At 41.6% G+C, this 11771-nt stretch overlaps 1 protein-coding gene and 1 pseudogene across 1 annotated transcript; one reads left to right on the plus strand and one right to left on the minus strand.

Annotated features, from left to right (window-relative positions):
* The first annotated feature begins 1744 nt into the window (after positions 1–1744).
* Positions 1745–2833, plus strand: LOC148549271 (uncharacterized). Its single transcript, XM_088495708.1, has 3 exons — positions 1745–2191; positions 2288–2362; positions 2411–2833. Exons 1-3 carry the CDS (start codon positions 1745–1747, stop codon positions 2831–2833), a joined length of 945 nt encoding a protein of 314 aa, XP_088351834.1.
* Positions 2834–4476: 1643 nt separating this feature from the next.
* Positions 4477–5373, minus strand: LOC148549272 (uncharacterized; annotated as a pseudogene).
* Between the last annotated feature and the right edge of the window lie 6398 nt (positions 5374–11771).

Genomic DNA, 11771 nt, shown 5'->3' on the forward strand with positions numbered 1-11771 from the left:
ATGGGAAAAAAACATTCAATTAAAGAGAAAAATATATCTTTAAGAGAGAAATAAATGAAAAAAATAATCTAAGAGTATATTTGATTTAATTTTTTAATTAAAAAATTAAGTCTTTCTTTATAAAGATTTTATTAATTAATTTTTTTTAATGATTTTAATAAAAGTAGGTATCTTTTAATAATTAAACAGTTTTTTAGAATCATTTTCCTTATTTTTATTAACGATATAAAGTTTTAAATATTATTTTAATAATTTATCTTTTTATTAAATAAATATATAAAAAAGATGTGGTTTAGTAGTTCTCTCGTAAAATTTTTAATTAAATGGAAAAAAATTTCATCTGTAACTCTTGCAAACGAAGAATATTTTGCAATAAAAAATATTACATAAATATTAAATATAGTAACTAAATATTTAAGGAAAATAATAAATTATTATAATAATTAAATTTATAGTAACAAAATAATCAATTTTTTCAAAATAGTATAATCAAATTTATTCATAAATATTAAATATATGTATCTTTTATAGTAATTAATTGTATACTGAATTTTTATATCTATAAAGATGATTATTTTGTAATTAGTCATAAAATCTTTTTTTTTTATCAAAAGATATAGAAATTCGAATTCACAATTTTTTAAATAAATATAAAAATTTTATATTATTTAAATTATAATTTATTCGCCGGAAAATTCTTTGTTAATGGTCTAAAAAAGTAAAAAGTGAGGAGATTTATTATTTCTGTGGAAAGGGAGCATTGTAAAACAATACTTAAATAATAGAGAGAGAGAGGAGCTGTTACAATTGGATTGAATATTGAATATATAGAAAGAAGGTACATGCCAAGAATAAAAAATTGGAAAAACATGAAGCAGTACGTTCTTATCTTAAACGAATTACATTGTTTAGCTATCTATTGGCTCTATTCAAAAGGAAACGATTCAATGAGTAGGAGCTCTTGAAAAGGCAGGAGTGCAGGACCGCAGGACTCATTTAATTATTTTTATTTATAAATATCTCAATAAATTGTAAGTAATATGTGGAAGTGTCAAGTGTGAATAAGAATATAGATTTAATTTTTTTTCCCCGCACGAAAATACGGAATACACAGCCATAGAACCTTGATTTTGATATATTATTATGGGTAAAAAACCTATTTAAGCCAAGGGAGGAATTTTGATACGCAAATCAGTTAAATACGAATTCGATATACCATTCAATCAAAGCAAACTTTAATGTAATTCGAATCAAGTAATCTCGAATTACATTCGTTAATAATTCGAATTGACTGAAATCGAATTATTCCCAAACATGCCATTCATGTAATTCGAAACAACTTGCATCGAATTAAACAAGCACAATTCGAATTATATCAATTCGAATTACTAAGCAAAAGTGATGCTGGAGGAAGTTCGAATCATCTTGATTCGAATTACATATATATAGTGCGAATGATGTTGATTCGAATTACAGTGAAGGAGATCTGTATATATATGAGGTGAACGTGAGTTGCTCTCATTAGAGGGTTGATATGGCTAGTGAGGATAGTTTTCTAGTGTTGGTTCACCACAGAGGATCGATTAAGAGAAAAACTCGGTCCGGTGTGAAGTTCACCGATAAGGATCCTCTCTGTATTATCGTGAGGCCTACCACGAGTTATGATGATATTGTTAGCTCTGTACTGCTGAAACTTGGACTGGAAGGTGTGAAAAGGGTTAAGAAGTTTTTCTATCGCATTCCAATGACCGTGCTACAAGATACCGTGAAGTATGACTGTTTCACGATCGGCAGTGATGACGACATGCAGGTCATGTTTCACTGTCGCCGGCAGTTCCCCGAGGTGAGGACACCAGAGCTGTTGGCAAAGTTGGTTGACATGGTATCCAATTCAGGGGGTTCGAACCGGAATACAAACACTTTAGCCACGGTGGCCGGTTCTAGCTCGAGACCTACCGTTGCTTCTTCCTCCGTCCCTGCGTACGAGCTGCCCACTCAGCCTGTCGCCTCCCCTTCGTTCGCTGTTGATCTCAGCGGCAATGTCGGCGACGAGGTTGGAACAGGGGAATATCTTCCGACCTCAGTACAGTGTGCTGCACCGACTGGTGTTGGTGACGCATTCTTTGATGATCCAGAGGACGATGATGTTGAGCCGGATATGATTGCTGATGACAGTGGCGATGATATCGGAGCGAGTGAACCGGGAGGGGCTGCAGGTGGTTCTAGCTCTGGCACACAGCAGTACCCTCCACATTTTTCATCTTTGGACTTGGATGCCATGCGCCAGGAGGGGGTTGCTGGGCAGCCTGCTGGATTTGGCGCTAGAGATGCGGAAGGGTCTGCGGGTATGACAGAGTTCCAGGTTGGACAACAATTTCAGGATAAAGATGAGGCCCTGTTGAGTGTGAAGACTTACAGTATCCGCCGAAGGGTACAGTACAAGGTAGTTGAGTCTGACTATTGCCGGTATGTGGCCAAGTGTACTAAGTTTGGAAATGAGTGCACATGGTTGATTCGGTTGAGTCTCCGGCAGCGCAAGGACATTTGGGAAGTCAAACGCTACAACGGACCTCATACGTGTCTCGCCACCTCTATCTCCAGCGACCACAGGAGTTTGGATTATCATGTGATAGCGCCATTCATTATGCCCATGGTTAGGGCGGATGCATCTGTCAACATCAAGGTGCTCCTAAATGCCACGGCGCACACTTTGGGTTCAGGCCGACGTACAGGAGGGTCTGGCTTGCGAAGCAGAAGGCTGTTGTCGTCATCTATGGTGACTGGGATGAGTCGTACAACGAGCTTCCCAGGTGGGTGTTGGGAGTCCAGTTGACCATGCCTGAAACTATTGCAGTGCTGAGGACTAGCCCTGTTCGAGTTGGGGGACAGCTGGACGAGTCTCAGGCTTACTTTCACAGGCTGTTCTGGACGTTCCCACCTTGTGTCGAGGCATTCCATCATTGCAAGCCGTTGGTGAGTATTGACGGCATCCATCTATATGGGAAGTATGGGGGAACGTTGCTTGTCGCGATTGCGCAGGACGGGAACTCAAATATACTCCCTGTTGCATTTGCACTAGTCGAGGGTGAGAATGCTGAGTCATGGTCCTTCTTTCTCTCGCACCTGCGTCAGCATGTGACCCTGCAGCCAGGGATACTAGTTATTTTGGACAGGCATAACGGCATCAAGGCCGCACTTGAGGCTCCTGACGGTGGATGGCTACCTCCGGCTGCATACCGGGCATTCTGCATTCGACACGTAGCTGCAAATTTCGCCCTCACCTTCAAGGGCAAAGACGCCAGGAGGCTTCTTGTCAACGCCGCATATGCTAAGACCGAGGTCGAGTTTGATTACTGGTTTGACATTCTGCGCTCTGAGAATCCGGCGATGTGTGACTGGGCGAACCGGATTGAGTATTCATTGTGGACACAGTATTGTGATGAGGGGTGCAGATTTGAGCACATGACGATCAATATATCCGAGTGTGTGAACTCAATCCTGAAGGGTGTCAAGAACCTCCCTGTGTGCTCCCTGGTGAAGGCCACATACGGACGGTTGGCGGAACTATTTGTCCACAAGGGGAGGGAGGCCGAGGCCCAGCTGGGTACCGGACAACAATTCAGTCAACAACTTGTAAAGTGTATCGAGGCCAATCTGAAGACCGCCAGGTGCTTCACCGTGACTGTATATGACAGGGATAACTTTGAGTACACCGTAGTAGAGACGACTCCGACTGTTCGTTCTCACTGGGTAGCTACAGGGTCTCACTTAGTTCTCAGACATGTGACTGTGGATACTTTCAGGCACTTCATTACCCGTGTCCGCACACATTGGCATGCTGCGCCTACTCACGGATTACTTGGCAGCCGAACGTCCACCAGGTGTATCGTCTTCGTTCGGTCTTCAGTGTGTATCAGATGGGATTCTCACCTCCCATTCCGGAGGGTTTCTGGCCACCATATGCCGGACCGACCGTTATACTGGACCCGAACAAGAGGCGTGCAAGGGATGGTCGTCCGAGGTCCACTCGGATACGGACCAATATGGATGAGGCAGATCCAAATCGGCCCAAGAGATGTGGTCTCTGTCGGCAACCCGGACACACCCGTCGGAGCTGTCCACAGGCCGGGTGACCCACCCATACAGTGATAAAATAAAAAGAATGTCTAGTTTTGTGTTCCTAGTTGTATTAGTTTCATCATCTGAACTTTTTTTTTAGAAATATATGTTCTTGGTTTGCTTAGTTGTCGGTGTTAAGTGATGAAACAATGTTGTTGGTTAAATGCATGTATTTTAAATGTCTAACTAATTTTGGAAATAACTTAGATAAGCAAAGAAGACAAGTTTTCATAGTCACTGATATTTGAACTGATAAACTAACAGTTGATACAAAAGAACACTGAAGGCGAAATAAGTCAACCAAGTAATATAACATACAACACTGATAATCAAATAACACACACCACGATACACATATCATCTAAAGAGGTGCGACCCCGTGAAGCAACGACGTGGAACCCGTGTCCTCTGACCTCTCCGGATAAGGGGCTCCTCATCCTCGATCTCATCCTCCTCGTCATCCGGGGGTGGCTATGCAGGCGCCCTAGACTGGAGATGTAGGGTTCTAGACGAAGACGGGCCGGCTACTGAATGTGACCCAGCAGTATGTGCGGATGCTGGGGTCCCACCCAAGGCGAAACTCTGAACAGGAGGCACAGAAGGAGGCTCATTCAGATCCACATCTAACGTTGCCTGTGTCCCCGTCGTCTGTCCCCGTCGACAGGCAGCCTCATCCTCCTGCATGATGGTGGTGATCTCATCTAGAAACTGGTCTCCACCAAAATCCGCGTCAATCCCATCACCAGCAAGAAACTCTGAAAACATGGATCCCGGAATCACCCATGGCGTATTCTCCTGAGGTGTCTGCTCGTCAGCGGGAACACCAACGAAGTAATTTCCGAGCGGCCCCTCTCCAAGCCCAGTCTCAGCACGGCTAGATGGATCTCCCATGTCGGATCCATACCACTCTCTACTATGTCCGCCATGAGCGGGCATATGACCCCCCACTGGAGCCCCTCCTCCAGCGGCACCATCACCACGATCAGGCATATTTTGCCTAGGAGCAGCCCCCCTCCTCCTGCCTCCACGCCCTCGTCGTCGACCACCGCCTCTACCGGCCTCATCACCCTCCTCCATAGCCTGGTCCAGCCATCTCCACTCACGCTGGCTACGACGTGTCCCGACTCGAGCTCTCTTCTCAACCCGACGCCTGTCAGGAACGTCGTCAACTCGGTCCATATCAGGAACTCGGCCGGCACCCCTCTGTGTCACCTCAACTGGAATAGGAATACCTCTCGGATTCCCCAAGTACATCTCAGGTGACAAGAACCTCTTTCCATGCTGATGCCACCAGGCCAAGAACTCATGTGAGGGCCCCGGGTCGGCAACAACGTCGAACCGTAACACGTGATCCGCACGTGACTCCCAGTGAAGATGCCAATGCTGTAAATAGGACGGGAACCAACGGTCACCTTCTCTCCCGTCCTTCGACATCAAGAAGTCGATGTTCAGGGCAGGATGCGGGGGAGGCTGTACGCCGCCAAACTGCGGTAACACTCTGTCAACCTAATGCCACTCAACCACTGCAAAATATATAAGAGAGGTCACTCACCGCCATAACATCGTATGCCGAGGCTCCAAGACCTCCGGATGGACAACCTGGAGGATCTCGGGTGTGCTGTAGGGCATCCATATAAACTGAAAAAAGCAAATCAAATCCATTTGACCAATTCGTTAAACCATATAAACTGAAAGAAGCAGTAACTACACGTATGAGCTTAGCGTACTTACATCCGAGCCTGTAACAAGTCGATCCTTAGTCGAGCCATCTGCACCCGAGGCCCCTTCTCGCTAATCCCAGGATTGTAACCTGACCACCTGCGTAGGAAATTTAACATGGTACAACATTCAGGAGTGATTCTAAAAGGCATAAAATTGCATGCGAAATTGAAAATAAATAAAATAATGATAAATAGTACAATACGATAATGGTACCTCTCGGCAAGGGGCCAGCTAAACGCATCATAACCAGCAGGCCTAAAACCAGGAAACCGCCAAAAGATCCAAGACTGAAGTAACTGTAACGGCCCAGCTAACTTTACGACATGTCTGTTGGCCACTCGACACATGCAGTGGTACAACCATGCTAGTGCCGCCGACCCCCAGCTATAGCCACCCATCTCCTCCAGCCTAGCGACAAACGGTAACCATATGATGTGAATATGATTGCCGGACTTATCGGCAAACAGCTGCGTGCCCAACAACATCATGATATAGGCACGGGCAAAGCGCCTCACCGTCTCCTCATCTGCCCCCTCGGGGCACTCTCCAAAAGTCTCCTGGAACCAGGTGCAGTTCACTGCGAACTTTTGTATTTGGTTCGCGGGAGGTAACAAACCAAGCAACTCATGGAACCACTGCCAAGCTGGCTGGCCACCCTGTATGTATACGTGGAAGTCTGTCAGGCAACCACTGACGTAATGTCCGTCCACTGGTAACCCCAACTGGTACGCGACGTCCTGAAGTGTGATGGTGCACTCTTCGAACGGCATGTGGAACGTGTGCGTCTCCGGACGCCACCGCTCCACGAATGCACTGACAAGGGGCTCGTCCAATCAGAACCATCTGTCGTTCAGTCTCGCAAGATGGTATAGTCTGGCCATCTGCAAGTACGGAACGTACCTCTCATCAAGTCGCATCCCCTGCTGCCGCCGCATGCTCGATATGCAACGCCGGGACTGCGCATTACATGGACCACATAATTAGAACGATTTACAATACCACTAACGGATAAAATTCACGACGTAAACAAGTAACAAATAACACATGCAATAGGAGATATATCAGTCCAGTACGGAAATTGCAAACAAAAACCCCAAACATATACCGCTTCTAAATTCCACATGCAAAAGCAAAATGTAGTAAACGGCATCCAAAAAATCAGAAAAATAAATCACATGCAAATCCACTAAAGAAAATTACGGGCAAAACCACTCATTAAACCACTCATTAAACCACTCATTAAACCACGGACAAATCCACTTACAAATACCACGGGCAAATCCACTTACATAAACCGCATGCCATACAACTAACCCAAACCACTAACATAAACCGCCAATAAAACCGCATGCAAAACCGCTATCATAAACCACTTGAAATGCCGCTTTTATAAACCACTAACATAAACGAATATCATAAACCACCATCATAAACCACCAACATAAACCACCAACCTCGTCGTTGATCACCCCGGCTATATGAGCGACTCCATCCAGTCGATACAGCCTTCCCGGATCGTCCCCCATCGCCTAAGTATGCCGTTCCAGACTTTTTCGGTCTGGTTTTGGGTCGTTTTCTCTGAGATTTGGTGGGTATGAGAATGGAAAACTGATTCGAATGAAATAGGGCACTCACTTGTAATTCGAATCAACTAGTCTCGAATTACCTTTACTTTCGAAATGTGAGTAATTCGAATCAAGTCATTTCAAATTACTTTTTCTTTCGATTCGTGAGTAATTCGAATCAAATCGATTCGAACTTCTTCTTCTTAACGTCTTCCTAGTAATTCGAATTGATATAATTCGAAATATGTTTCTTTAATTCGATGCAAGTTGTTTCGAATTACTTGGATATCATGGCTGGGAATAATTCGAGCCTTCTCAATTCGAATTATTAAAGAATGCAATTCGAATTTACTTGATTCGAATTACATTAAAGTTTGCTTTGGTTGAATGGTGTATCCGATTTGTATTTGGCTTATTTGCGTATCAACTTTTCTCCCTTGGCTTAATTAGGTTTTTTTTTCCTATTATTATCATTAAAAATATTAGATGAAAACCATTTAATTTTATAGATAAATTTAACTAAATTTGTTAAGATAAAGTATATTTTATATTTTAAAATTTTTAAAAATATTTTAAAATTTATTTTATTTTAATCTTATCCTTAGTATTTTAATAAGTCTTAGTTATGCCCTTATTTTTAAATTTTTTATCAAAATATAATCAATATATTTTTTTAGTTTATTGTGTTTTCATTTCATACTTAATACTCTCTCTCTCTCTCTCTCTCTCTACCACAGTACCACCCATGATTTTCACCTTCGTCTCTTCATCACTAATATCGTCATGGTTACCGCTTCACTGCCATTGTAAGTCTGCAACCTCCAATCCCAACCATCCCTAAATTTTTACTTTACAACTTGTCTAAATCATCAAGCAATAATCTTCTACAATGGCAGAGAAATCATCTTCACATTTTTCTTCTTCTTTCGTTGCAACCTGTTTTCTTCTAACTCTAACTCGTACTCTTTCTGCTTCTTCGTTCGCAGCACCATTACCATCACGATCTCCTTCATCATCTTCAAATAAGTAAAAATGAGAAAGCATGAAAAGAATTAAATAGAAATGAACGCAACTGATGTTAAAAGATTAAAAAATTGAGTTATTTGAGTAAAATCTTAAAAAAAGTCCTTTAACTAACCAGTAAAATTTAAAATACAACTTTAACTATTTATGTGTAAAAATTCATATAATTTGGATATAGATAGGGGATACACAGTTCTATCTCACTAACGCTTAATCTATTGTTTTTCCAAGAGGCGTACTTTCGTGCCTATTTTCAAATGACTTTCGTAGCCACCTTTTGCTCCGTGACTTGGCCGAGGATATGAAAAGTCACCATTTTCAACGTGTCGTGTTCTATTTTTGGTTCCGATTGTTTAGTGTCTCCGTGACAAAGACATATTAACATATATCAATAGTGATTATTTATATAAAAATATTTTAATAAAAATAATAGTTAAAATTATTAAATAATTTAATTATTTATTTACATTATTTAATATAATAATCAACATTTTAATTATTATTTTTTCATAAAAGTATTTTTATGTGAGTTACTATTTTTATATCAAATCAACATGCATCTCGAAACTTAAAAAATTGTGGGACACTAATATGATATTTTTTTGAATATCTTATCTCTAGTCCAATGTCAGATCCTATCTTGTTCAATGTTCTAAATATACTTGTTCCACTCTGTTACCTTATGGCGGTTTCTTTTCCCTTTTCATTTTTAATCTCAGGATAATAATATGGGACCATTGTTATTTGTCAATTGCCACTCCATAGCATGTTGCAATCACACTTTGACGGTACTTTCCCGCAACTACAAATAAAAAATCATTGACCAATGACCCTAATACTGCATTTGATTTTACTATTTTAGAATAAAATAGGATAAAATATTAAGAATAAAATAAAAATATAAAAAATTAATATTTTTATATTTTATTTAATGATAAATTAAAATAAATTATAACAATTTAATTTTTTTCTTTTTTTAAATTTAAAAATATAATTATAAAAAATTAATAAAAATAAATAAAAAATAAATTATATTTTTTATTAATATTTTTGTGTTTTTTCTGTTATGATAGATAAACAATATATTAATTCAATATTTATGAACACAATGTCTTTTAAACACGATTTTGTATCTCTGTGTCTCTGATGAGCCAAAATTGATATGCTCGGATGTTGGTAGGTGTTACGATGGGTAACCGGAGATTAATGGGTTGGACTCGTTGGGTTGGCCCGATCGTCTGAGGAGGGAAGCCTTCGCAATGGATCACGCTTCTGGGCCTCCGTCCGACTTGTGAGTATGAATGAGCGGGGGGTGGTACCTGCAAAGACACTCCGATGCTTAAGTCAGCAAGGGAGTAAGCAGGTTTAGAAAGTATTGGGACTTAGAGATACCTGAGGGGTGTCAGTGTATTTATAATGGTGAGCCAATAACCACCGTTGGAGTAGTTCCACCTTTTAAGGTGGATAACCGTCCCTTTATATTAGGGAAGTTGAGATATGGCTCTTGGAAGTGGGTTGAGAGATTTTAGGGGCAGTTACTCGTTTGAATGAGTGCCTATCTGCCAGCTAATCTTCGTTCCCGACTTCTTTAGAGCAAGTCGCGGTAAGGACCGACTTCTATAGGGAGAGGTCGGTGTAGGATGAGGCTCAATCCTTTGGGTTGGGCCTTTCGTTTGGACCTGGGCCTTAGCGTTGGGCCAGGGTATGAACAGTGCCCCTACTCGAGCCCAATTTCTTTTAAGAGTTGGGGTCGAGTATTTAACTCAGGACCGTAACCGACCTAATAAGGAACCGACGTGATGTTTCAGAACCGACGTGTTTTAAAAATTCTCAACAGTCGCGTCAAATCAAACATCGCGTCCGTTAGGGATTTGTGTATTCATACGCGGGGATCAGTTACATTGGGAACGATGCCTCTCTTTAAATGACGGCTTCTGTTTTTACCATTATGCCCCCGACGTTTTTATAAATACTTTCCCTCTCTTTCCTCGCTTCGTTTCTGAAAACTTTCACACTTCCTCTCCTCTGTTCGGAAGAAGCTCTTGTTCGAGAAAATTCATCTTTCTCTGTCCCTATCCTTTTTCAAGCAAATATTAGTTTTCCTCTACTCTCTTTTTATAAAATGCTTTTATTTGCGTGTTTTTATTTTTAGAGAAGAGGGTTGGCTTGTAGGCTTCTAGTGATTCTGTTTTGTTTGATTCTAGGCCCCTTAGAGACCTTGTTTTTTATCCTTTTTTCTTTTTCCTTTGTAGGTTTCACTAACCTTTTCTAGGAAAAATGTCTTCTATAGAAACCCTTGCTCAGTGGTTGGATGTCACGGTTCTGGGGGAGGAACCTTTTGTTGATACCGACTTCATCACCAACCTTCGCACTCATCATAGGCTTTGCACCTCTGATGAGAATGAGCCGAAATATGAGCTGATTGCCCCTGGTCCGGAAGACCGGGTTTGTTTTGGGAGGGCTTCTGAGGCAGCCCCTCATTTTTTCTATATGTATGAGAGCATGATTACTCGCCTGGGCATTTTTCTTCCTTTTTCCGATTTTGAGATTGCTGTTTTATGTCATTGCCGGGTTGCTCCTACCCAGCTTCATCCTAATTCTTAGGGTTTTCTGAAAATTTACCAATTTATCAGCCATGCTTTAGACTTTCCGACTTCTTTGAGGATTTTCTTTTTCCTCTTTCACATGACTAAGCCCTTTAGTGGGCAAAATAACAAACATCAGTGGGTGTCTTTCCGAGCTATACAAGGTCGGAGAGTCTTCACCCTTTTTGATGAATCCTTTCACGATTTCAAAAATTATTTTTTCAAAGTTCAAGCTGTAGAGGGTCACCACCCCTTTTTCCTGGATGAGAATTCTTCTCCTCGCTTTCCTCTGTACTGGTTAGAGGCCTCCCCCTGTGAGAAATATAGTTTGGATGACTTGGATGAAATGGAGGCAGCCATTGTGGGGTTCCTCCGAGAAGTGTGAGGGAGGGCCTCCTATCTGGATACAAAAAAGTTTCTCCAGGGGTCTCCGACCTTTGTCCAAACACAACTAGGTAGCTTTTTGTTTGTTTATATTTTCTGACTTGTTTCTTCCGACTTGTTTTGCTGATTTTAGCTACCTAATTGTTTTTTACAAAGATGGCGAAGAAGAATTCCAGGGAGTCTTACTAGAGAGTTCAGGAGGCCAAGGCAAGATCCCGCGCCAGAGTTGGTGGCGCCAGGGTAACTAGCTCTTCCCTTCCTTCCCCTTCCCCCTCTTCTCGGAATTTGGGGACCCCTACCCAACCCATTGTCATTTCTTCCTCGGCTTCTTCTCTGCCGTCCCCTCCTCCCCGATCTTCCCCTGAGCCAGAAA

Source organism: Arachis ipaensis, chromosome B8, assembly GCF_059453495.1.
Source record: "Arachis ipaensis isolate K30076 ecotype BB chromosome B8, ASM5945349v1, whole genome shotgun sequence".
In the NCBI taxonomy this organism is placed as follows: domain Eukaryota; kingdom Viridiplantae; phylum Streptophyta; class Magnoliopsida; order Fabales; family Fabaceae; genus Arachis; species Arachis ipaensis.